We start from the raw sequence: 27,406 nt of genomic DNA, 5'->3' as shown, positions 1-27,406 counted from the left end.
TCATTGGATGCATTTTGTGTGAAAGCAATGAAAAATGATTCAGAGTTTGGTCCACATACACTTCTGTTTCGCTGACTGTGTAAAGAGTTTTGACAATGTGACTTCAGTTTTGACCAATGCATCTTAGCAATTGAAAAAACTGTAACATATATCTACTTTTACTCAAGTATGACAATTGGGTACTTTTACTACCACTGGGATTATGCTTGCATTTTACCAAACTCTCTGACGTGAGTTATACACATAAGCATAATAACACAAACGTTGCTAATTTATGCTGAGTTTTGCCTGGAATCCACCGAGCTGGAGGTAATCTGCTGCTTTCTGTGAAGAGGGATGGTATTGTTGTTTGGCTAACAGAGGTGTGTGTGTGTGTGTGTGTGTGTGTGTGTGTCTGTGTGTGTGTGTTCAGCTAATGGAGGTCTTGTGGTTTCCTCTCACGGGTCTCATGATCGCACTGAGCTCCAAGTCAGAGCCATGGAACCCATGACACAGTTACATGGTGACCTGCTAGTAGAGGAGAATGCCCTCAGGCTCAGAACTTGGATCAGTTCACCCTCTCTAAATGATGCCCGTTTGAAGTCCACAAAACTGACCCTAGATCAGTGTTTATGGGTAATTTAAACACAAACACGTACACACACTTGGCTGCATACCACTGTGCTATACCACTGTGATATACATATGGTTCTATGTAGAATAGAATCCGAGGGACCCATCTAGCTGAGCCATTCTGGAAATCATAGCATAGCATAGGCCATCTCATCTCAGACTGGAGGAGAGAATAAGGATAAGTATATCACTATGTGTGTGTGACAGGGAGAGCAGCCCAGCCCGAGCGAGCATGGATTGTCACATGACTGTGACTTATAATTAAAACTCTCCTTTGAGTCAGCTCATGTGTTCTTACCAATATGACTGGTAGAGTGAGGGAGGGACAGAGATGGAGGGGGTGCGACAAGAAGATGAATGAAGTTGGGGCTTTGGGGATGTCATTGACGGTTAGAGGGAGGGCTTTAAGAATTGAGCAAGGGATGTTGTCATTGGGTAGGCTATTTGTGTGTGTGTGTGTGTGTGTGTGTGTGTGTGTGTGTGTGTGTGTGTGTGTGTGTGTGTGTGTGTGTGTGTGCTTCTACATCTGCATTGCTTGCTGTTTGGGGTTTTAGGCTGGGTTTCTGTACAGCACTTTGTGACATCGGCTGATGTAAAAAAAGCTTTATAAATACATGTGACTGGTTGATTGATTACTAGGCCCACATAAATCACTACTTTCCCACTTATATGACAACACAGGTATTATACAGGTAGGTGAAGGTGTCCTCAGTGTGTCTGTTCTAATGGGTTGTTACTGAAACACATACACACTAATCTACTGTCATCAACAAATAGTGGTGTACTGTTCCCTTCATACTGGTTCATACTGATCTCAAGGGACATTGTAATTTACAAAACCTGTTTGTTCATTGAGATTGTAGTAAATAACTAACTAGAGCTTGACCCTTGACCAGGTGACCCTCTGGGATAGTCACTCCCACCTGTGCCATGAAAATCCAGACCTCTTGGCAGATGTGTTTGTTTGTCTGCCCTATAATAGACACATAAGATCAAAGGAACATGGTATGTGAATGAGAAATAATGCATATATAGTCATTGACATGATATGCCATGCTATTTAGGCCATATCTATTGATCTCTGCAGCTGTACATAGCCCATTGAGTGGCTGCTGCCAACATACTGACTCAACTCTAGCCACTTTAATAATGGAAAAATTGATGTAATAAATGTTTCACTAGCCACTTTAAACAATGCCACTATATAATGTTTACATACCCTACATTACTCATCTCATATGTATATACTGTACTCTATACTATCTACTGCATCTTGCCTATGCAGTTCAGCCATCGCTCATCCATATATTTATATGTACATATTCTTATTCATTCCTTTACACTTGTGTGTATGAGGTAGTTGTTGTGAAATTGTTAGATTACTTGTTAGATATTACTGCATGGTCAGAACTAGAAGAACAAGCATTTCGCAAAACTCGCATTAACATCTGCTAACCATGTGTATGTGACAAATAAAATTTGATTTGATTTGTAAATCGCCCTTCCAACTACCTACCTCATCCCCATATTGATTTTTATTTACTTTGTTGCTCTTTTGCACACCAGTATTTCTACTTGCACATCATCATCTGCACATCTATCACTGGTGCTAATTAGCTAAATTGTAATTATTTCGCTACTATGGCCTATGTATTGCCTTACCTCCTTACTCCATTTGCACACACTGTATGTAGATTTTCCTATAGTGTTATTGACTGTACTTTTGTTTATTCCATGTGTAACTCTGTGTTGTTGTTTTTGCTTTATCTTGGTCAGGTCGCAGTTGTAAATGAGAACTTGTTCTCAACTGGCCTACCTGGTTAAGTAAATGTGAATAAATAAAACAAATTATAATAATAATAATAATTACTGTATGTAGTACACCAAGGAGGGGCTTGCTTTATTTCTCGGGAATAGTTTAAGTGACGTCACCCCAGCAGCCAGCGCCCCTTCCACCCAAGCCCTAACACGCTCTCCACTCCGGTTCTACAGGCGTGTACATGGTGCCTGGTAGAGCTGTCAGCCGCAATAGAAATACATATCTACTGGTATAGAGCGTTTTTTTTTTGTCGCAGTAAAGTAGGGATTACATTACCAAATCAGTTCGAACATCGACATTCTTTATTTAAACGAGCTACGCGTGTTTTGAGTATTTCAAACGGGTCCGTTTGCCGCTAGAAGAAGCAACATAAAAGGGGCGGGTGCGATTCATTACTGGCTCCAGTCCTGTGCAACACCTCAGCTAATCTGACGTTACAGTCTGGTGAGACATACTGTCACTGAGCCTGCCAGGTGAAGAGCTCATTTGGACGAACACTAGCGATTAAATCATCATTTAGGGCATTTCTATAGCTATATGTGTCTGTCCTAACACCGAGGTGTCACGCGGGTGATATTGCGCTGTCATTATTTGACTTTTTAATTTTTTTTTATATCTGTATTTATTCCATTGGCTGTTGGATAACATTAGCTTGTTAGCAAGATAGCTAGTTAAACAACAATGTCGGATAACCAGAGCTGGAATTCTTCGGGTTCCGATGAAGACGTGGAGACGTCGGAACCGGGAGTCGGGCAGCCAGTTGGTGTCGCCGAGCTCGGTGGAATCATCAGCAAGGTAACTTTAACGTCTAAGCTGGTTTTAGGCTCACTCCACCTTTTCATAAGATACAATAATTAAACAGGTTGATGATTTGAGGGTACTTCGCCAGTACGGATGTGGGCTAGTTTCACGAAGCAGTGTTGGTTTCCCCCTCTGCTCGCATAGAGCCAACTGTGGTCGAAAGTAACCGCTGAAAGGCGTCACATGAAATGTTTTTAATAGCTAACTAAGCCTTATAGAATCAGGTATTGCCTGATTGATCTAATTGAAAACTGTGTGGGGTTGTCATTCTAAAGAGATTGTATGCCCGACCTGCTAACCCGAGCATGTTGAGAGCAGAATCATGTAATTAATACAACGGGTTTGGAATCTCTAACCCTGACAATTTGACTGGTAAACTCATGGGTACATTGCAATGGCTGCCTGGTATTTCCATGGTAATGTAGAATGTTCATTCAAATTATGCTAATGTGGCTCATGCAATGGAATGTATACTGAACCAACATATAAACGTAGCATGTAAAGTGTTGGTCCCATGTTTCATGAGTTGAAATAAAAGATCCCAGAAAAGTTCCATAAGCACAAAAAGCTTATTTCTCTGAGCTTTCTCTTTCTCCTCCTTTGCCAAGATAATCCGTTCACCTGACAGGTGTGGTATGGCAATAAGCTGATTTAATGGCATGATCAATACACAGGTGCACCTTGTACTGGGGACAATAAAAGGCCACTCTAAAATGTACAGTTTTGTCACAACACAATACCACAAGATGTCTCATGTTTTCAGGGAGTGTACAATTGGTATGCTGACTCCAGGAATGTCCACCAGATCTGTTGCCAGAGAATTGAATGTTAATTTCTCAACCATAAGCTGCCTCCAATGTCGTTTTAGAGAATTTGGCAGTACATCCAACCGGCCTCACAACTACAGACCATGTATAACGTAGCCAGCCCAAGACCTCCACATCCGGCTTCACCTGCGGGATCGTCTGAGACCAGCCACCCAGACAGCTGATATATCTGTGGGTTTGCACAAACACAGAATTAATGCACAAACTGTCAGACACAGTCTCAGGGAAGTTCATCTGGTTCTCGTCGTCCTCACCAGGGTCTTGACCTGACTGCAGTTCAGCATCGTAACTGACTTCAGTGGGCAAATGCTCACCTTCATTGGCCGCTGGAGAAGTGTGCTCTTCATGGATGAATCCCGGTTTCAACTGTACCAGGCAGATGGTAGATGGTGTGTATGGCGTTGTGTGGGCGAGCGCTTTGCTGATGTCAACATTGTGAACAGAATGCCCCATGCTGGGGTTATGGTATGGACAGGCATAAGCTACGCACAAGGAAAACAATTGCATTTTATCGATGGCAATTTGAATGCACAGAGATACTGTGATGAGATCCTGAGGCCCATTAATCCGCTACATCACCTCATGTTTCAGCGTGATAATGCACGGCCCATGTCGCAAGGATCTGTACACAATTCCTGGAAGCTGAAAATCGCCACGGTTCTTCCATAGCCTGCATACTCACCAGACATGTCACCCATGGAGCATGTTTGGGATGCTCTGGATCGACATGTACGACAGCGTGTTCCAGTTCCCGCCAATATCCAGTATCCATTGAAGAGGAGAGGGACAACATTCCGCAGGCCACAATCAACAGTCTGATCAACTCTATGTGAAGGCGATGTGTCCCACAGTATGAGGCAAATGGTGGTCACTAGATACTGACTGGTTTAATGATCAACACCCATTTTTTTTTTTAAAGGTATGTATGACCAACAGATGCATATCTGTATTCCCAGTCTGAAATCCAATTGACCTATTTTTATTTATTTATTGTTTTTATTTTGTTGTAATTTTTCCCTTATGAACTGTAAAATCTTTATTTTTGTATAGTGCATTTTATGTAATTTGTGTTGCTTCAACAAATCACAGCACAGATTGATGGGTGCGCTTCCTGCTTTTACTTCCTGCTTTGCTCCTATGGGCTAGTTGAAAGATGACAATGGGATTCTAATATACCTTAACTCTGCAAAACTGGGACCAGCGCTGCTAGTTAGCAGCGTTGCTAGTAGTTATCAATAAAGGTCCAATAAATGTGTATTTTCTACCGCTGCAAAATGGAATTATTACTTTGTCTTAGCCCGTACATTTTAGACCTAACCTAGTATGGGTGCACATAACAATGGCCGTCAGTCCTCCCATTATGCCATCATTGAGTTGAATGGGGATAACCATTCTATTTCTATGGCTTGGGAGATTATTGCACATCGTCATTCTAAACTCACTTGCACGGTCATAGTGAGCCCCTTCCCTTACACATGATACATGAGTTGTAGATGATGAACATTACATTCCTTATATTGTCTTGTTTTTATACGTGTGTGTGTGTGTGTGTGTGTGTGTGTGTGTGTGTGAGAGAAAGAGATTGTGTGAGTGCTTGCCACAGATTGTAACCTCAGATTGTTGCCACAGTAGATTGCATCAAAACATTTGGTTAAGAATCGGATATGAATGTGGATGTTATAGACTTAGCCAATGAGCTCAAAGCACAGTAAGTTTATAGTTTGTGTTCCACTGGCTATCCTAATCACGACTCTCCCTTCCTAGTGTTTCATCACCTACTACCCAATGTGTGATTTGAAATGGTGGTTTTCATCCAATTCAAATGTCTCATTTAATGGGGGGGAAGAGAGTATCTCATATTGCTTGAATTGTCAGAGTTTCTGTTGTAGCCAACTAATGTGTCCCAGACTATCGTGCACATCCTCATTGTAACATTATCACTTTGTAAATTCCTCCCTCATAGTGAGGTAACTTTTTTTGAAATTGTACGTTCTCTCCCTTCAGTGGACTAACTACATCCACGGCTGGCAGGATCGCTGGGTGGTCCTGAAGAACAACACTCTGAGCTACTACAAGTCTCAGGACGAGAGAGAGTTCGGCTGCAGAGGGTCCCTGTGTCTCAGCAAGGCTGTCATCACTGTGAGTATGCTACCCTGTTCTATAGACCAGTGGTTCCCAAACTGAGGCGGGCCCCCTAGCAGGGTTCTACCCTGACCTTTAAAAAAAAGAAGGGGGGGGACATTTTTTACTACAAGGCGCACGTGTGCGTTTAAGTTGAAAAATGTAGGCGCGCGTAAAGAAATTTAGGAGCACAATGAAAAATATTTGAGGTAATAATTGGTTGCGCCTAAATAAAAATTCCAGGTCACACAGCAAAATATTTAGGCGCATATGCTAATAAAATGGTCGTACTGTGTGTGTGTGGGGGGGGGTAGGCGGGGGGGAAATGGTAGTGTAGTGCATCAGCAGCTTTCCTCTTGTCATGTCAGTCATTGCAGACCTTAGAGAGCTATTTATAACTTTGGCTAATTGATCTGGACATTTATACATGTCAGCTAATGTTTTTAACCTAGGGTTTTTAGCCCATTGCTTCTGTTGTAATGTTTGAGTCACATGAACACACCCAAGAAATTCTAAAATGTGTGAAATTAGCTTTGTTGGCTGGTGGGATGTTCCCCAATGATGGAGGGGGGTCTGGCTCAGTCAGATACTTAGATGCTTGTATGCTCAGTCAGTCTAGTAATATCATCAACCATGTGTAGTTAACTCGTGATTATGATTTATTGTTTTTTATAAGATAAGTTTAATGCTAGCTAGCAACTTACCTTGGCTTACTGCATTCGCGTAACAGACAGTCTCCTTGTGGAGTGCAACGAGAGAGAGAGGCAGGTCGTTATTGCGTTGGACTAGTTAACTGTAAGGTTGCAAGATTGGATCCCCCGAGCTGACAAGGTGAAAATCTGTCGTTCTGCCCCTGAACAAGGCAGATAACCCACCGTTCCTAGGCCGTTATTGAAAATAAGAATGTGTTCTTAATTGACTTGCCTAGTTAAATAAAGGTATACAAATTAAACGGCAAATCAGCGCCCAAAAATACCGATTTCTGATTGTTATGCAAACTTGAAATCGGCCCTAATTAATCGGCCATTCCGATTAATCGGTCGACCTCTAGAGATGGAGCCAGCCGAGCAAAGATTAGGGGCACAGTGGTATCTCCTGACTCAAGCTGCCGGCCAAGTCAACACACACACAGCAGGGCACAGCGCAGCGTGTGGAAGTGCGTTTGTGTCAGAGAATGACATGACATGTCTGGCGCTGTGCCAAGATCACAATTCAGCACATACTTCTGAGCTCTTGTTTATTTCTGACTCCAGTTGAATTAGTGGGTATGTGAATGATCTGGAAGTGGTATTTTATGGACAGCGTAACAAGCTAGTGAGGGATCAGCTATTGACAACGACATACATTTTACACGCACTCAGATGTGCATTGGATCCAAAATGTGCCCTCCTAATCAACTGAGGAAAAACTAGCTACCAAAAGCATCTTATGGCTCAAGTTCATCGTTAGAATCATATGGTTCTAAAGATTAACTTCAACTTAAGATGCCCTTGGGGAACTGGGCCCAGAGCTAAAGCTGAGTGTATGACTGAGCAGAAGAAACTGTTTTCATTTAAAAACAAAAACAACACAACTCCTGATTGCGACTTAGTGCTGGAGGGTTAGTAGCTCATCAGGTGACTGCTGGTTTCAACACACCACTCTGAGCTGGGATAAACTTAAGACCTACTCAGATCCTTTCACAATGTGTCCTTCCTTCCTCCCTTCCTTGAAGTAATCACTGATCTAAGGCCTAGATTCAATCAGATCGAGCGTTAACCGGCGATAGCCAACACAAGCATAGCTGATGTTTTGGCAGTGTTGGTGGTTTAACTGTGTTGGCGCTGTCAAAATGATGAGCAGCTGCTCTTGTGATTGTCATGAAGCTACACCGTCCCACTCGCCTCAGAAGTTAAGAATGAGAAAGTGACAACTATAGGCCTATAGAAATAATGATGCGAAAATGGAAAATCGTTAAGCGAAATAATGAGGATTTCTATCAGCCTAATTGAGGTGTAGATTACATCTCACATTCCCGTGTTCGGACCTCGTAAACGAGGGGAAATGGGATTTCTCTTAATGCAACCCCGTGCAGCCAATGGCAATGTCCATTTTAGGTATAACACCGGGAGCCACTTGTGGATTTGACAGCTCTAACGCAGTTCCGACACTGCCAAAACAACCACTCTGCGGGTGTCGTCTAGCGTAGATCTAGCCCTAACACTATTTGATCAAGGCAAGGGGGAAAACTATCATAGCTTTTACCAATCTAGTCATGTCATCCATTGACCATAGCAGGATGATGACACGAATGGGAAAAAAGAATGGGTTCAAAGGTCAGGTTGTCATGGTAACCGATGAACGTTGAAGACTGATTCCTCAGGGCTTTGAACCCTGTGAACCGTCCTTTAACCCTGTGAACCGTCCTCACTGTCCTGTAACTGGTAGCTCAGTGGTTTGCCAAGCACATTATCATATCCCACCACCGTGTGTACAGACACACACAGCAGGATGAATGAGTGACTGTTCCCGGACTGGTCAGAGTGGTCAATCCATTCAGTCTGTATTTATTCAGCTTCACCCATTCTCTACCACTGTAAATATTAACTTCCACTGTGTGTGTAATTTAGTCTATGTTCCAGACCTGGGGAGCAAACTTTCCGTAACGGAAGCTTCCATTTGATCATAAGAAATCAACAATGGAAACAAATAAACTAAAATGTTGGTGTGTGAGAGAGACACTCGCCAGTAGGGCTGTCCCTGACAAAAAAAAAATGTAACCTTATTTTTCCCATATAGACAGACACACTCAATGTGTTTGAATAAAATCAACTACATATGTATGCACTGAGCTTGTCTGATGCTTTAAGCATACTGATATACTAAATGACTAAGATGCACAAATGACTCAAGAACCAGCCCGATAGTCACACTGTTAAAAAATAAATGACAGCGAGTGCCTGTGTGGCTGGCGCACGTTGTCTCGCTCTCCTCCCTACTGCATTGAAAAAGCACCACAGCAAGTGCTGAAGCTCAACATTTCAGTCATTTAGTTTCTTTCTTGTTTCTGACTGAAAGGTTATGTTACCAAAATCCGTAATTTGTTTAGGAAAACCATTCCCTCAACCCTTGCTCTCTTCATGTGATATGTATGCATTGCATGCATGTGACCAATAGGGCCTTGACCTATAGCCTATCATAATCACATCAATAAATTGGTTATAACCAAACTCCGAACACAGTAACAAGTGACAGCAAAATGGATGTAGAGGACGTGAAAAAGAAACTCAAAGCGGGCAAATGTTTACTGGTTGCTTAGGAGGGAAAGGGGACGTCAGATGTGTGAAAGAACCTGGGCGCGAACCCAGAGTCTCTGGTGGCACAGCTAGCACTGCAGTGGTCTAGGGCACTGCGCCACCCGGGAGGCCCTTTTTTGCAGCCTTTTAAGCATTCTAGTACAGTTAAATAGTTAACACATGGACCCAGAGGTCTAAGGCACTGCATCTTAGTGCTAGAGGCGTCACTACAGATTCCTTGGTTCGAATCCAGGCTGTATCACAACCGGCCGTGATTGGGAGACCCATAGGACGGCACACAATTGGCCCAGCGTCGTCCGGGTTTGACCGGTGTAGGCCGTCATTGTAAATAATAATTTCTTATTAACTGACCTGCCTTGTTAAAGGTTAAATACATTTTTAAAAATGCAGGAGAAATCATTTTAGTTATAAAATAATATTAGATAATTTCAGTATCACATCTTACATGCTAACCAGACCACCCACGCGTCATCGCGAGCATGTTGATTTTGTCCACCCCCACCAGACGTGATCAGGACATGCAGGTTGAAATATCAAAATGAACTCTGAACCAACAATATTAATTTGGGGACAGATTGAAAATAATTAAACATGTATGGCAATTTATCTAGCTAGCTTGCTGTTGCTAGCTAATTTGTCTTGGGATATAAACATTGGGTTGTTATTTTACCTGAAATGCACAAGGTCCTCTACTCTGAAAATTAACCTCTCTAGGGAACGTGAGACAGTAGCGTCCCACCTCTTCAACAGCCAGTGAAACTGCAGGGTGCCAAGTTCAAAACAACAGAAATCCCATAATTAAAATTCCTCAAACATACATGTGTTTTACACCATTTTAAAGACACACTTGTTATAAATCCAGCCACAGTGCCCCGATTTCAAAAAGGCTTTACGACGAAAGCAAACCAAACGATTATGTTAGGTGAGTGCCTATTCACAGAATAACACAGCCATTTTTCCAGCCAAAGAGAGGATTCACAAAAAGCAGAAATATAGATCAAATGAATCACTAACCTTTGATCTTCATCAGATGACACTCATAGGACTTCATGTTACACAATACATGTATGTTTTGTTCGGTAAAGTTCATATTTATATCCAAAAATAAATCTGAGTTTACATTGGCGCCTTACTTTCAGAAGTCACAAAACATCCTTTGATTTTGCAGAGAGCCACATCAATTTACAGGAATACTCATAATAAACATTGCTAAAAGATACAACTGTTATGCATGGAATTTTAGATGCACTTCTCCTTAATGCAACCGCTGTGTCAGATTTCAAAAAAACTTTAGGAAAAAAGCAACCCATGCAATAATCTGAGTCGGCGCTCCGAGCCCAATCAAGACACAAATATAGCCGCCATATTATGCAGGCAACAGCAGTCAGAAGTAACATTATAAACATTCACTTACCTTTGATCTTCATCAGAATGCACTCCCAGGAATCCCAGTTCCACAATGTTTTTTTCCCGATAATGTCCATTTATGTCCAAATTCCTCCTTGTTGTTCTAGCGTTCAGCACACTTTCCAAACTCACGACGCGCCGGCAGGTCCAGCGGAAAGTACTGACAGAAAGTTTAAAAAGTTATATTACAGTCCGTAAAAACATGACAAACAAAGTATTGAATCAATCTTAAGGATGTTTTTAACATAATGTTCCAACCGGAGTATTCCTGTGTCTTCAGAAGTGAGAGCGAGCTCTGTTCCATTGCACGTGAACACGCATGTTCAGGTCATGATAGACCTGACTCATTCCTCTCTCCTTTGGCCCCACCTCACAGTAGAGGCATCAGACAAGGTGCTAACGACTGTTGACATCTAGTGGAAGCCTTAGGAAGTGCAACATGACCAATATTCCACTGTGTCTTCAATAGGAGCTGAGTTGAAAATCGACCAACCTCAGATTTCCCACTTCCTGGTTGGATTTTTTTTCTCAGGTTTTTGCCTGCCTGATGAGTCTTGTTATACACAGACATCATTCAAACATTTTTAAAAACTTCAGAGTGTTTTCTATCCAAATCTACTAATAATATGCATATTATAGCTTTTATGGCTTTGTAGCAGGCCATTTACTCTGGGCATGCTTTTCATCCGGATGTGAAAATACTGCCCCGTACCCCAAAGAAGTTAATCCACAGATAAAACGGTAAACCAAGTTTGTTTTCTAGTAATCTCTCCTCCTTCAGGCTTCTTCTTCTTTGGACTTTATATGGGGGTTGGCCACCAACTTTAAGATGCATTACCACCACCAACTGGACTGGAGTGTGGACCTCAGTTCATCTTTCAATCCCCCACGTGGGTATATGCTCCTAAAAACTTATGGGAGAAGCGGGACTTTCAGAGCCTCAAGCTTCACAAATAGAAACCAGTTCTATTTTAGCGCCTGGCTACACGGACGCTTGCGAGCATTGTGGGTGCAATGAACCAGTCGACCAAATGGGCTCAGCCCTACTCTCCAGCTAGGCAGTGGAGGACGGTTGGCAGTCAGGACAATTGGGTTCCCCGTTATTGTGACCAGGATCGAATACAATCTACTGCTCTCAGCTCTATTCAATTGAACTGATTCCATTTAGTCTGGAATACGCTGGCTTTTTCTCGCTCAGTCTCCCTCTACCTCTATATATGTCCCTTTCTATATAAGTCTCTCCTTCATGTGTATATAATATCTGCCCTTGCTACTCTGCATGTGGCTCTGGCGTACTCCCCTTGCCTTGAAATCACTGAGTGACTCCCAAAGAAGTTTCACACTCCCCTGTTACACAAAGTGTGTCTGTGTCACGCTCACTGAAGTGGAAGATGTCTGCTGCTTGCCTGAGGCTGGTTCGGCAGGCAAAATATATATATATATACATACACACACACACTGTCATTCTCCAGTGCTCAGTGATTGTCCCTCGTGAGGTTAGGACATGCAGAAATGTGGCTTTACTTCCCTGTCAGTGTTAATAGACATGTTATCATGTCACAGAAAGACACTGAGGTAGATGTGTGTGAGAGAGAGGGTTCCGCTTCAGATGAAATCGCATCGTGCAGTGTGTGTCCGTTCCCCGAGGGAAGCAGAGAAAACAAAGATGAAAGAAACAACCCCAGGGAAAGAGGGAGAAACTCATAGAGGGGGCTGACAATGGGTCTGTCTGCTGTCTCCGCTGCTGCTCTGCACCGATTCAATGAGCCGTGTAGGCCCAGCTTTTTTTTATCCCCCCTCTCTGGTGTGTGTGTGTGTGTGTGTTAAATCAGAGATTTGAGCCAGTATATCGGTTGAGTGGTCAAGCAGCACAGATCCTTGTGGATCTGCAGCATGGGCAGTTGTCTAATTCTCACTCCATTTTTTCTCTCTCTCACTCATTATTTTCCCTCCCGTTCTCTCTCTCCTATATTCAGTGGGGGTTTGGACGTTCAGGTGAATGCTATTAAAATGTGACTGCTCATTGTCAGGCCACTGCTGAAGGTGTCTACATGCATCATGGCATTTCTTCTTGAGGCAGGCTGAAGTCGGTAGCCGAACTCTACGCCCATTCGTCTGTGATTGGTCAACAGTAAGGATTCTTCAGTAAAGTCTTTGTTGTTCATTTTCGGGCACATTTTTTTTTCATTTAGAAATACTACACCAAACATCTTGTAAAATTGTCCAACTAAGATCTCGCAAAATAACATCAAAACTCAAGAAATTTGAAATTTGTCTGACTATTTTGAGGAAGTTTGTACTGGCTATGGCATCTCTCAATAGACAAAATGTACTATTTCAAGTTTTTGAAGCGAATGTCTTTTAAGGGAGTATGCAAGCACACTTGATCGCATAGCCGAACTGAAGCATGCTGACTCCTTTAGCCAGTGCATACAAACGACTGAACAGAGCCAGAGTGTGTGTTGGTCAACCAGTTACTGGTAGAACTGAAACCGGAGTTGCTCAAGCCCACTTGAGCCTGCTGTCCTGGCGCGCACACACCCATTCCGTCCGTTCGACATTGAGGATGAATTTGAAGGAAAGCACCGTTCCTGTTGTCACTCCCGGATTGACTTGGAGTTACATTGTGTTGTTTAAGTGTTCCCTTAATTTTTTTGAGCAGTGTATTTGAGTGGTCCATTTGTTTTTTCCCCCCCAGGACAATGGGGAATAAAATGTGTTTGTGTTTTAGGAGTTTACCCTGCATAAGATGACAACAAAAGGACACTTTAGGTAGCCTTGCTTGTAGGAGCGTTGGGCCAGTAACCGAAAGGTTGCTGGATCGAATCCCCGAGCTGACAAGGTAAAAATGTCATTCTGCCTCTGAGCAAGGCAGTTAACCCACTGTTCCCCAGGCGCCGAAGACGAGGTTGTCGATTTTAAAGGCAGGCAGCCCCCCGCACCTCTGATTCAGAGAGGTTAAATGCGGAAGACACATTTCAGTTGAAGGAATTCACTTATCCAACTGACTAGGTATCCCCCTCTCCCTTTTAAGGATCAATTCCTCAGTTCAAAAGGCTGGCGAGTAGCCTAGAGCCCTAAAGTAGTAGACCTGGCCTTTAGCCTCGCCACTCAGAAAGCCACTAGCATCCATTATTAGCTCCAGATTTAGCTTCAGCTCTCCTCTCTGCTCCCCTCAGGGGCTTGGAGACAGACCACACAACGGGGAGGGTCTGTTGATTTGGTTCAATCTCTCGTTCCCTCGCTTGTTCTCCTTCCCCTCTTGTTCTTTCTCTCTCTCGTATGTTCGCTTTCTCTCTCTTACGTTCTCTTCCTCTCACATTCTTTCTTTCCTTCTCTCTTTCGCTATCTTCTTTCTTTCTTTTTTCTGACATTCTTTTTCTCATGTACTTTCTTTCCTCCTTTCACTCGTTCTCTTCTACCTCTCTACATCCCCTTTTTTTATCATGTACTTTCCTCCTTTCACTCGTTCTATCGTTCTCTTCTACCTCTCTACATCCCCTTTTTTTCTCATGTTTTTTTCTTTCTCGCTCTTGTTCTGCTTTGCACTCTACCTTTTTTCTCCTTCCCCCACTCTATACATCCATCTCCCCTTCTGACTCGATGCATATTTGATAAAAACCAAGGCCATTGGCAGTGATACTCTGAGGAAGGATGGCAAAGCAGAGGTCAAGAGAATTGACAAATGTCAATGTATGCAAATTAAGTCTTCTCTCTGCCTACCTCAAGCCCTTCAGCCTATTTATGTTGCTATTGCAGAAGGAAGCTCTTTGATGGGTTTAATCTGTCCAATAAATGGCTGAATCTGTTTTATTCAGTAATATTGTAGTTTTTGGGGAGGAATAGAAGGGGCAGGGGCAATCAGGGTTGATTTTCAAGGGTTTACTAAGAGAGATTGGAGGGTAGTATGGAAGAAAAGAGGGCGAGACAGAGACCAACAGAGAACCGGAACGAAAGACGGGCTATGGGGGAGGTGTTGAAAGTGTTAGAAAGTGTTAGTTGAAACAGGAAATGGGTCTCTTCCTCCGGTCTGGTTCTCATGACATCCTGTGGGCTGATATCACAGGAGACGAGTCGTCTCTGGCCCACTGTATTTCACCTTTATTTAACCAGGTAGACTAGTTGAGAACAAGTTCTCATTTACAACTGCAACCTGGCCAAGATAAATCAAGCAGTGTGACATAAACAACACAGATTTACACATGGAATAAACAAACATGCAGTCAATAATACAATCGAAAAGGTCTCTCGTCCCGCCCTATCCTGCCCTCTGTCATCCTGCCCTCTCTCGCCATAGTGTATGCACTGTATATAGACAGTCCCGCCCTATCCTGCCCTCTCTCGTTGTAGTCTTCTTTGCCCTAGTGACGCCACCCATCTACCCTTTTAGGGTTCGAGTTTTTGTACCAGAACACAGATTTATGCTCAGTGTTGTTGTATACACCGCTGTAATACTGTCTGTGAAATGCTGGAAGTCTTGTTTGTATATGTAGATATGTGGTGGGCTGCAATTGTTTAGATTGGTTTCTCTTAGGGATGTTAACGGTTTACTGTTAATTGGTTAGATGCCGAAAATACATTTGAGCGTCATGCTTATTGGTCTATAGGATAATTTGCATAATTGAGTGGAATTAAATTGATGCGTGTTTTGTTAGTTAATCATGTAAATTATTTATGACATTCGCACAGCATGTGTTACAGAACCTAGTAGCTGAATAATATCACTTGTCGGACAGTGCAGCTCTCAAACAGCTGGATGCTGCTGGAGTGAAAGTGTTCTTATTCGAAGCCCAGTCATTGTGCAACAATTCTAAATGCAATCGCATGTTAAAAACAGGTTGGGCCGGCCGCTTCAACAGCACAATGGGGAGTTTGTCTTTGGAAAGAGAGGCGTGAAAGCGGCCTCTGCCTTAAATCTGTCCTTTAGAAGTTTCAGGACTCCTCCCTGCATGCTTCAGACAGAACTTTAAAGAGAACGTTGGAGGAGTGGGTACCTAAGTATTCACTCGCGTGTATATGCTGAGAGATCCACTCTTTGCCTCTTCCAGAGGAATGAGTGTTTATTTTAACCCTGCTTCCCGGTATACCCTCCCAGTTTACCCACGCCCGGCAGCCCATTCCAAGGAGCCCTCTCACCATCGTCTCCCATTCCTAGCACCCTAGAGTAGGCTTGGGCGGAATATCGTCTTTCTGGATATTTGAAAATAGCTACGGGATGTTTTTTTAATACCGTCAATACTGTTAACTATTTCGTTGATGTTTTTCAGTACATTTTCATGTTTGTAGCTACTTTTTAAGTAAATACTTGCAGTCAACTTGTGAAATATGTAAGGAGATTGCATTCTTCATTTCACATGTCGCATTAGTTTACCTTATGAAGCTTACCGTAGTTCCCCAGAACAGTTGAGCCAGTCGTGTTTGTTTGTAAATAGCACAACGGGAGGAAGCTGGATCAGATGAGTCCATTTGTGTATTTACAGGGGTTGTGTTTTATATTGACAGTCAAGTGTTTTTCTTCAATAGAGTGATCAGGGAAGTACAACTATAGTATTCCTTCACAGAAAATACATTAGTGCAACACATTTGGCTGGCAGCCATACAAGTAAATGAGCTTACAATTGAAAAGGTAGGGTCTATTTATTTTTTTAACCGATGCATGGCCATCCTTGCTGTCCCCAGTCCACCTGGCCATGCTGCTGCTCCAGTTTCAACTTCCACCTGACTGTGCTGCTGCTCCAGTTTCAACTGTTCTGCCTTATTATTATTCGACCATGCTGGTCATTTATGAACATTTGAACATCTTGGCCATGTTCTGTTATAATCTCCACCCGGCACAGCCAGAAGAGGACTGGCCACCCCACATAGCCTGGTTCCTCTCTAGGTTTCTTCCTAGGTTTTGGCCTTTCTAGGGAGTTTTTCCTAGCCGCCGTGCTTCTACACCTGCATTGCTTGCTGTTTGGGGTTTTAGGCTGGGTTTCTGTACAGCACTTTGAGATATCAGCTGATGTACGAAGGGCTATATAAATAAATTTGATTTGATCATATTTCTAATGTTTATCGTAAAAATAATGAGACCAATATACATTTCCTCATGTTTTTCCTCAAGTTAATCATCAGTCAGAGCGCTGTCTGCTGATATGCCCGTTCGTGAGAACTGAGGCACAACATCAGTCCGATGCCGAGCAGAAATTACAATAAGAAGCACAACATCAGTCCGATGCCGAGCAGAAATTACAATAAGAAGCACTACATCAGTCCGATGCCGAGCAGAAATTACAATAAGAAGCACTACATCAGTCCGATGCCGAGCGGAAATTACAATAAGAAGCACTACATCAGTCCGATGCCGAGCGGAAATTACAATAAGAAGCATTATAGATCGCAGAACGCAGCAAGATATTTCTTATGCTTTTTTAACCTTTTTTTTCTCCTGTGTGAAAAAACAAATTCTGCGTTTACTAGCAAGTTTAATCTTAGGGGTCTAAGTAAGTATCGGAGTTAATAAGGGGACGGGGCATCATAATGTGTTAGCTTTCTGCCATGTTTGAGACGTCAAAGCCCTTTTGGATGAGTTATCTGTACAGCTGCCACTGCTATATTTTAGATTTCCTTACGCTCCTCCCCTGTCTTCCCCGAGCAGCAGACGGGCTCCCGAGTGGCGCAGCGGTCTACTGCATCGCGCTCCGAGAAGCGTCACTACAGACCCTGGTGCGATCCCGGGCTTGATCACAACCTGGCTGTGATCGGGAGTCCCATAGGGCGGCGCACAATTGTCCCAGGGTTGTCCTGGTTAGGTTTTGGCCGGTGTAGGCCGTCATTGTAAAATAAGAATTTGTTCTTCACTGACTTGCCTAGCTAAATAAAGGTTGCCCTAGCGAGTCCAGACTCCAGTACTCTTCTTCCTTCAGATAAACACAATGTCTCTCGTTCACATTCACTTGTAAATGTCCAAACTCACCAAAAACAACATTCGGTAGCTCTTATGTGTGTGTACGTACATAGTCACTTTAACCTCATGTACATACTACCTCTATCAGCCTGACTAACCTTTGTCTGTATAGAGCCTCTCTACTGTATGTAGCCCCTCTACTCTATAGAGCCTCTCTACTGTATGTAGCCCCTCTACTCTATAGAGCCTCTCTACTGTATGTAGCCCCTCTACTCTATAGAGCCTCTCTACTGTATGTAGCCCCTCTACTCTATAGAGCCTCTCTACTGTATATAGCCCCTCTACCTCTCTATAGAGCCCCTCTCTACTGTATATAGCCCTCTCTACTCTATAGAGCCTCTCTACTGTATGTAGCCCTACTCTATAGAGCTCTCTACTGTATGTAGCCCCTCTACTCTATAGAGCCTCTCTCTACTGTATGTAGCCCCTCTACTCTATAGAGCCTCTCTACTGTATGTAGCCCCTCTACTCTATAGAGCCTCTCTACTGTATATAGCCCCTCTACTCTATAGAGCCTCTCTACTGTATGTAGCCCCTCTACTCTATAGAGCCTCTCTACTGTATATAGCCTGTCTTTTTACTGTTTTATTTCTTTACTTGCCTCTTGTTCACCTAATACCTTTTTTGCACTATTGGTTAGAGCCTGTAGGTAAGCATTTCACTGTAAGGTCTACACCTGTTGTATTTGACGCACGTGACAAATACACTTTGATGTATAATTTTATGAGCTGGATTGCCGGTCTTTGCAATTAGTTTATTTTCATTTGCGCTCGTTAGCATATTTAGCTAGCAGCCTCCGTGGAAATTCATTATTACTTGTGCTAATTTTGTTAACATTCTGGTAGATGGCCAATGGGCTTTTTTGTCTTTTGAGGCCTCATGTGTGCTAAACACATGGTAATACCATAAATCCCGGGATGAGAGAAAGACGGTATTATGATATGAAAATCTGGATACCACCCTAGCCTTGAGACTCCTTCTCTCCCCTCAAACACACAGGCTTTCTTTAAGGCTAGTGGTAGATTATTAAAAATAGAGAACAATAAAGGACCAAGACTGCTGCCTTGCAGAATACCACACTTTACATGTTTTACATTAGAGAAGCTTCCATTAAAGAAGACCCTCTGTTCTATTGGATAGATGGCTCAACCCATGATATGGTAGAGGATGTAAGGCCATAACACTTAAGTTTTTCCAATAACAGACTATGGTCAATAATATTAAAGGCTACCATTACATCTCCCACAATCTTATCAATTTCTTTCAGCCAATCATCAGTCATTTGTGTCAGTACAGTACACGTTGAGTGCCCTTCTCTATAAGCATGCTGAAAGTCTGAAATTGTTCACAGACGAGGTTTTGGCTAATACTGAGTGTCAGTTGGTGTGGGGCTGGGGCTACGGAGCAACACGAAGACTGGAGATTGACGTTCTGCAGAACGTCAAACTTCAGTAATGCAACGTTTGAACGTGTGTTTTGTATGCCATTTAATATTGTGTTATTTCTCACCCAAACTGAGCATCTGGTCCTGTCCTCTTTCCCGTCCAGGTTTCAGCACAGCTAAATTAGACTCTTCCACTGAGCCCCCCATTCTATAGAGCTAATGCTGGCTGGCTGGGCTAGAATGACTCTGCCAACTCACTAAAATAGTCCCGTTCTGCTGTGATGCACACACACTCTCATTCCATTAGATCTGCCAGTGTGAGGTTTGGTATTGGAAGTGGGGTGTTGTAAAATAAATTGACCATCTTACGAGGTACTAGTCTGGAGGGGCTTAACATTAGTTTACCCCCAAATGTATTTTGCCATAGCTCTCCAAGAAGGTCTGAGCCTACTGTCAGTCTTTACAATTTATGTGGGATTGAGGCATGCAGAGTTCTACTAATGAATGAATTCCAGAACAGGATTATAAAACCACTTATTTAGCCTAATGTCTGATGTTCAGAATTTGGACAGGTTTTGGTGGTAAATGAAGGAGCCATCATGTTGTAGCTTGGGGATCTGGACATTTACCTTACTCTCTATCGCTCGCTGTCCTAAACTGCCCTTGACCAAACCACACACACCCAGTCCTCTGGCTGTGATTAGCCCTGGTTTGTGACTTGGCTCCTAGACTCTCTCACTCATTCACTCACTCACACAGAGAGCACTTATTTTAACTTAATATAATACTTCAATAAAAATCTATTTAGTCTGAAATAAATAATGAAACCTGCCTAATTTGGTTTAAATAGGGCAAAAACAAAGTGTTGGAGAAGTAAAAGTGCAATATGTGCCATGTAAAAAAGCATACGTTTGAGTTCCTTGCTCAGAACATATGAAAGTTGGTGGTTCCTTTTTAACATGAGACTTCAATATTCCAAGGTAAGAGGTTTTAGGTTGTAGTTAATATAGTATTTATAGGACTATTTCTCTCTACCATTTGTATTTCATATACCTTTTACTATTGGATGTTCTTATAGGCACTATAGTATTGTCAGTGTAACAGTATAGCTTCCGTTCCTCTCCTCGCCCCTACCTGGGCTCGAACCAGGAACACATCGTCAACAGCCACATTCGAAGCAGCGCTACCCATCGCTCCACGAAAGCCGTGGCCCTTGCAGAGCAAGTGGAATAACTACTCCAAGTCTCAGAGCGAGTGACGTTTGAAACGCTATTAGCGCGCACCCAGCTAACTAGCTAGCCATTTCACATCAGTTACACTAGCCATTAGGCTGATAGGCTTGAAGTCATAAACAGCACTGTGCTTGTGAAGAGCTGCTGGCAAAATGCACAAAAGTGCTGTTTGAATGAATGCTTACGGGCCTGCTGCTGCCTACCATCGCTCAGTCAGACTGCTCTATCAAATCATAGACTTAATTATAACATAATAACACACAGAAATACGAGCCTTGGGTCATTAATATGGTCGAATCCGGAAGCTATCATCTCAAATACAAGACATTTATTTCAGTGAAAATTGGTATTTTATCTAATGGGTGGCATCCCTAAGTCTAAATATTCCTGTTACATTGCACAACCTTCAATGTTATGTCATAATTATGTAAAATTCTGGCAAATTAGTTCGCAATGAGCCAGGCGGCCCAAACTGTTGCATTTACCCTGACTCTGCGAGCAATGAACGCAAGAGAAATGACACTATTTCACCTGGTTAATATTGCCTGCTAACCTGGATTTCTTTTGGCTAAATATGCAGGTTTAAAAATATATACTTCTGTGTATTGTTTTAAGAAAGGCATTGGTGTTTATGGTTAGGTACAGTCGTCCAAAGATTGAGCTTTTTTCGCAAATGTGCTTTTGTTAAATCATCCCCCAGCGTTGCATCGATTATATGCAACGCAGGACACGCTAGATAAACTAGTAATATCATCAACCATGTGTAGAAAGCTAGTGATTGTTTTTTTATAAGAAGTTTAATGCTAGCTAGCAACTTACCTTGGCTTCTACTGCATTTGCGTAACAGGCAGGCTCCTCGTGGAGTGCAACGAGAAGCAGGTGGTTAGAGCGTTGGACTAGTTAACTAAGGTTGCAAGATTGGATCCCCCGAGCTGACAAGGTGAAAATCTGTCGTTCTGCCCCTGAACAAGGCAGTTAACCCACCGTTCCTAGGCCGTCATTGAAAATAAGAATGTGTTCTTAACTGACTTGCCTATTTTAAATAAAGGTATATAATTAAAAAAATCGGCGCCCAAAAATACCAATTTCCGATTGTTATGAAAGCTTGAAATCGGCCCTGATTTAATCGGTCGACCTCTAGTCTGTTCACTTCTGCTGATCGGCTACTTCAAAAGCCCATTTGTCTCTCGCCTGCCTCATAAAATGGAGGATGTTCTGATTTTGAACTCTGATTTCTCTCTGCCTTTTTCCCTCTTTCTTTCAATGGCCTGCTATATAAGCTACAAACCCGTACTGCTTCACTGTCCGTGTGAATCGCAAAGAAGTATTCTTGCTGTCTTATGTTACTCCCAGTACTATGGCCTGTGCAATATTTAAGTGTTTTGTTGCTGTACATTTGACAGTTTTTCCTCCCTTTCTCTTTCCTCGCTTCGTCTCACTCCCTCAGCCCCATGAGTTTGACGAGTGCAGGCTGGATGTCAGTGTTAACGACAGCGTGTGGTACCTGAGGGCCACAGACCCAGAACACAGACACCAATGGATCAACTCCATCGAACTACACAGGGTAAGACTTATAATAATACACACACACTGGAGTGTTCAATATGTCTTTGTTTTACCTTGGCTGCATGTTTCTTATCGTCACATCTTATGTCTACCTACGAGTGCCAGGTAATAAGATATCATGTAGGTCATGGTTGCACACAGTCCGGTCAGGGATGTGGTATATATACTGAACCAAAATATAACCGCAACAATATTTCATTGATTTTACTGAGTTACAGTTCATATAAGGAAATCAGTCAATTGAAATAAATTCATTAGGCCCTAATCTATGGATTTCACATGACTGGGGATACAGACATGCATCTGGTAACAGATACCTTAAATACATTTTGGGGGTGGTCAGTATCTGGTGACCACCATTTACCTCATGCAACGCAACACATCTCCTTCGCATAGAGTTGATCAGGCTGTTGATTGTGGCCTGTGGAATGTCGTCCCAGTCCTATTCAATGGCTGTGCAAAGTAGCTGGATATTTGCGGAAACTGGAACACGCTGTCGTACACGTCGATCCAGAGCATCCCAAACATTATTTAATGGGTGACATGGTCTGGTGGTGAGCATGCAGGCTATGGAAGAACTGGGACATTTTCAGCTTCCAGGAATTGTGTACAGATCCTTGTCATGGGGCTGCAGACCTGACAACATGCACGCATTTTGCTTACCAACTACGCAATTCTCTGTACATGTCCGAGTTAAAAGCAGAAATGAATAGGGCCTGATTTTTGTTGTTGTGTGATTTAAAAAAAAAACATTTTAATGAGAATTAAATCCACTGAGTAAATCTGACATCCGATTCTCGAGCTGCCACATGCAGATGTACGGAGTTTGTGCCAACCCGACATGGAGATGAATACATCATTATTCAACGTAGCTACCCCGTGTCTGCTTTTCCTCCTGTTTGTTGTGTTGCTGAGTTTGCCGACAGTCGTCTGTACGTAAACACATGGACAAATCCCTTATCGGCTCCGTGTGTTGTGGAAAGGTCAACGTTAGAGAAGCTAACGTTAGAGAACAGAAGATGGACATTCAGTGGGCTCTAAAGTGACAGCAGTTCATATTTGCTAGTGAAAGAAATGAAATGCAAATACGAAAATGAACTGGTCTCATTTGTGCGCGTGTGATATATTTAATTCTGCGTCCCGTTAGTTGTATTTTCCACGTAACATTACGAGGATCACGCAACCTGATAGACTAACTAATTATGAGCCATGTCACAAAAAGCATAATCTAAACATCTTGGCATTAAATGGAATTCGGGAGTTTAGAAGAGTGCACGATGAAGATTGAATGAATGTCCGCTATTAGCTATAGCGGCAATGCTTCTAAAATGCCTTTACACCAGATTTGATATTTTTCCAATTTCGACTATCTGAAATGATGTATGCGCTGCAAAGAAATCCAATAGGCACCTTTTTACATAGGCTGAAGCAGCGGACTTTTCTAGCAAACAGCGTTCAGATTCCCTTTGCGGGTAGCCTACTTAAGCTTTGTGTAGCCAGTTTGCGATCATTTGTTTTTATGTTTTCAAAATGATTTGCTCTTAGTGTTGATTAGGAACCGTGTCTAAAAAGCCAATACTTGTGAGCTGTCCCTGTTTGAGAGGTGACGAGCATTCCTCTACTCTACAGAGACTAAACTTGGGGGCATATGCTAAGAAAAACGTTATAGACAATTATCTCCATTCTACACTGTACATGTAATGGAATAAACATGCAGACAATCTGCGCTAATTCCACAAAACATATATTTATTTTATATGTTCTGTACTTAGCAGTATGAATCTTATTTCTGTTTTGTAAATACCTTTTTTCAGAGAACTGAACTGAACCAAGCGTGATCCATAATGTTTGTCTAAGCACAAATCTCCAATTTGCCACATCTGATATTCTAAAAAGTTGGACAGGGTTGGCAGGTCTGGGGCTGTGTATTGTCGTGCTAAAACATGAGATGGCAGCAGATGAATGGCACGACAATTGGCCTCGATCTCGTCACGGTATTTCTGTGCATTCAAATTGCCATCGATAAAATGCAATTGTGTTCGTTGTCCGTAACTTATGCCTGCCCATACCATAACCCCACGCCACCATGGGGCACTCTGAATACAACGTTGACATCAGCAAACCGCTCACCCACACGTCTCCATATACGTAGTCTGTGGATGTGAGGCCGGTTGGAAGTACTGCCAAATTCTCTAAAACGACATTGGAGTCGGCTTATGGTAGAGAGATTAACATTCAATTATCTGGCAACCGCTCTGGTGGACATCCCTGCATTCAGCATGCCAATTGCATGCCCCTTCAAAACTTGAGACATCTGTGGTATTGTTGTGTGACCTTTTATTGTCCCCAGCACAAAATGCACCTGTGTAATGATCATGCTATTTAATCTGCATCTTGATATGCCACACCTGTCAGGTGGATGGATTATCTTGGCAAGGGAGAAATGCTCACTAACAGGGATGTAAACAAATTTGTGCACATTTTAGAGCAATGAGAAGCTTTTTGTGCGTATGGAAAACTTTTTAGTTCAGCTCATGAAACATGAGACCAACACTTTACATGTTGCGTTTATTTTGGTTCAGTGTAGATGGTTGAGTTGTTTCATTCATTTTACATGTTGTGTTTATTTTGGTTCAGTGTAGATGGTTGAGTTGTTTCATTCATTTCGTATCAACCAGGCACTCCCTGTTACAGTTGTGTGTGTTTTACGTGTGTGTGTGTGTGTTTCTATCAGAGTCTAAGAGAGGGGAGGATAGACAGTGGAGTCATCCAGAGGACATCACTAGTCCCTCCAGCAGCAGTGTGTTTAATGGCAAGTCTACCTATACTAAACCAGCTACTGTGTGTGTTCTACTACCATTTAGCACAGTGCCCTTAATCCAGTGTGTGTGTGTGTGTGCTTTATCCAGACTTGTCATTTTCTGTTCTCACCATTGAAAGCAGGTCAGATAATGAGTGGCACCTATTGTTTACACTCCGGTGTTAAAGGATAAAGTTCCCAGGGAGGGGTTCTCACTGACACACACGCAGTAATAGGTTGTACAGGGCTCTGCATCACTGATCCAGTTTATAATTGTTTCCACAGACTCTCTGATCCTTCTGGAATTAGGTCCTGTTACTCATCAGAGGGAGGGAGGAGGGGGGAGTTGTGGATGGATTAGCGTAGAGTTTAGGATAGAGAGGAGGGGTGGGGGAGAGGCAAGATGTGGAGAGAGGAGGAGTGTACGAGTGGGAGGACCATAATAGACAGAAGGGATTCTTCACTCTAACAGTCTGAGGCTATTTTCTAGGGAGGGATATGCTTACGCAATGGTAATGGGTTGTGAGAAGGCTTTGGTGGGATTTACGGTATTACTGGCATAGCACACAAGGGGGTGCTAAAAAATGCAATAAAAGCCCATTGGACCTCGATTACCAGAATGCTAACAAAATGAGCACAAACTAAAAGTGAAATCACATACACTGTTAGCTAAATGCTAACAAGTGAAAACAAAAAAACGAATTCCGAAGACAGGTAAATTCAGCTCATGAAGTTATACAAGCTTAGCTCGTAGCTACCAAATGTCATTTTCGGCGAGTGTGGACATTTATAAGAGGAAGTGAACATGAGATTGTGCTAGTGAACAAAGTAGTGATGCTTTTCTGAAGGACGAGCAGCATGTGTACATGAAGCAGAGGGTGAGAAGAACGAAGGAGGGGAAAAAACGCTAGTAGGAAGCACAGGGGAAAATGGCAACTGTACAGACAACTCATTCAGAGCTCTTTGGCAAAAAGCCATTCTAAGATATCTGATGGCAAACATTTTACTAGTGAAATGCATACAAGCGTAACTTCACCTCATGTGCACCGCTCAACAGACACTCTCCGATTAGATAGAACACTACGGACTCACCAGCTCCCGCAGTTGTGCTATTTACAAACAAACACGTGACTGGCTCAACTGTTCTGGGGAACTACGGCAGGCTTCATAATGTGACCAGCGACATGAAGAAAGCAATAGGTTTTATTTCCTAACGTATTGTTGACTGCAGGTGTTAACTTTAAAAAAAAGATACATATATTCACATTTTATTGGAAAAACATAGTTTGGACAGTTTTGAAAAACCATCCCATGGCTTTTTCTAAATACCCCGATATGCGGTATACCACCCAAGCCTGGTTATGAGGTTGCAGATGGTGTGAAGGAAAGGCTGTCTGAGAGCCCAGAACACAGCAGAACAAATGGTAGACCTTGTCCTATGAGCATGTAATTAACATGTTTAAATAGTGAACATTGTGTTTGTATGTGGTGTCAGACACTAACGCTTCAGAACATAATGATGAATTTGTCCTTGAAGGCAGAGTAACCGCCCCACCCTTAAAGGGATACTTGGCGATTTTGACAATGAGTCCAGTATAAAGGAAGTTGGAGGTAGTATATCGGTAGCACTAGTGCTGGCTAGCAACTTCCTTCCAGCTGCACGCAGAGACATGAACTTGGCGGATACCATTTGTGTCTGACTGGGGAAGATGAAAAAAGGGCAAAATCCCGGAGTATCCCTTTAAGGCATCCCCATGCTTCCCACCCGAAACCGGTTGCGTGTGTATTATGACATTTTGTGAAGTTTTGGTCTTCAAGGGGGTTTTTTTTCGGCTGTTCGTGCACACATTTTGTCTCGAGGCATGCCGAAGTCGGTATTCGAAGTCGGTAGCTGAAGTCCATGCCCCTTCGTCAACTGTAGGGATTCTTCAATTAAGTGTTTCATTCAATTAGAGACAAATGCTTTCATGCACATTTTTCCCCTTGAGAAATACTGCACCAAACATCTGCATGTAAAATTGCGCAAAAATGTATGACAGATTTCTTGGGTCATCTTCGATTAATTCAGACTATTTTAAGGAAGTGTATACTGGCTACAACATCTCAAGATGGAAAAACAACTTTTTCAGCTTTTCTTCTCATTTTTCAAGCGAAGGTCTGAAGGGAGTATGCGAGCACACTCGTTGGGTTCGCCTAGGATGGACGCCAGCTAAACCGACGCAGGCGGAAGGCTTTCTCCTCTCCCTCCCTCCTTTCCTCGCTCTCTCCTGACACATGTTAGTCATTCCTGGCAGTGGGTTTTGGGAAACCCCTCCGTGTCACACTCTTCCCCCTTCCTCTTGTTCCTCCCAGCCCCAGGGTGACCCTCTGATTCAGCCAGAGCAGGAAGGAATGAGTCACACACACACACACACACACACACACTACGCCTTCTCCCCACAGTGAGTCAACAGTCAGAAACTCTCGGCCTGTGAGGAGGCCCTTCTCTCCCCCTCGCAGTCTCTTGTTTCCCTCTGATCGCTCTTCAGACTCACAGCAAAGTGTTTTTCTCTAGTGAAAGTTGACAATCTGGTCAGGGCTAAAATGTTCGTA

The 27,406-nt window shown here is 42.8% G+C and overlaps 1 protein-coding gene across 2 annotated transcripts in view; it reads left to right on the top strand.

The window, feature by feature from the left end:
- Positions 1-2,578: 2,578 nt before the first annotated feature.
- LOC112230801 (ceramide transfer protein-like) overlaps positions 2,579-27,406 on the top strand; it is a 36,451-nt gene continuing 11,623 nt past the window's right edge. The window contains exons 1-4 of one of the 2 annotated variants that reach the window (XM_042311140.1): positions 2,579-3,226; positions 6,064-6,198; positions 21,896-22,012; positions 24,749-24,826. In XM_042311140.1, the coding sequence (XP_042167074.1) occupies positions 3,113-3,226; positions 6,064-6,198; positions 21,896-22,012; positions 24,749-24,826 (444 nt within the window). In that variant the 5' untranslated portion in view covers positions 2,579-3,112. The remainder of the gene's footprint in view (positions 3,227-6,063; positions 6,199-21,895; positions 22,013-24,748; positions 24,827-27,406) is intronic. The other variant, XM_042311141.1, reaches the window with a different exon arrangement.

This window comes from Oncorhynchus tshawytscha, linkage group LG33, assembly GCF_018296145.1.
Source record: "Oncorhynchus tshawytscha isolate Ot180627B linkage group LG33, Otsh_v2.0, whole genome shotgun sequence".
NCBI classification, from domain to species: domain Eukaryota; kingdom Metazoa; phylum Chordata; class Actinopteri; order Salmoniformes; family Salmonidae; genus Oncorhynchus; species Oncorhynchus tshawytscha.
Note: the sequence above shows the minus strand (reverse complement) of the source record. Positions and strands in the feature narration are given on the sequence as shown.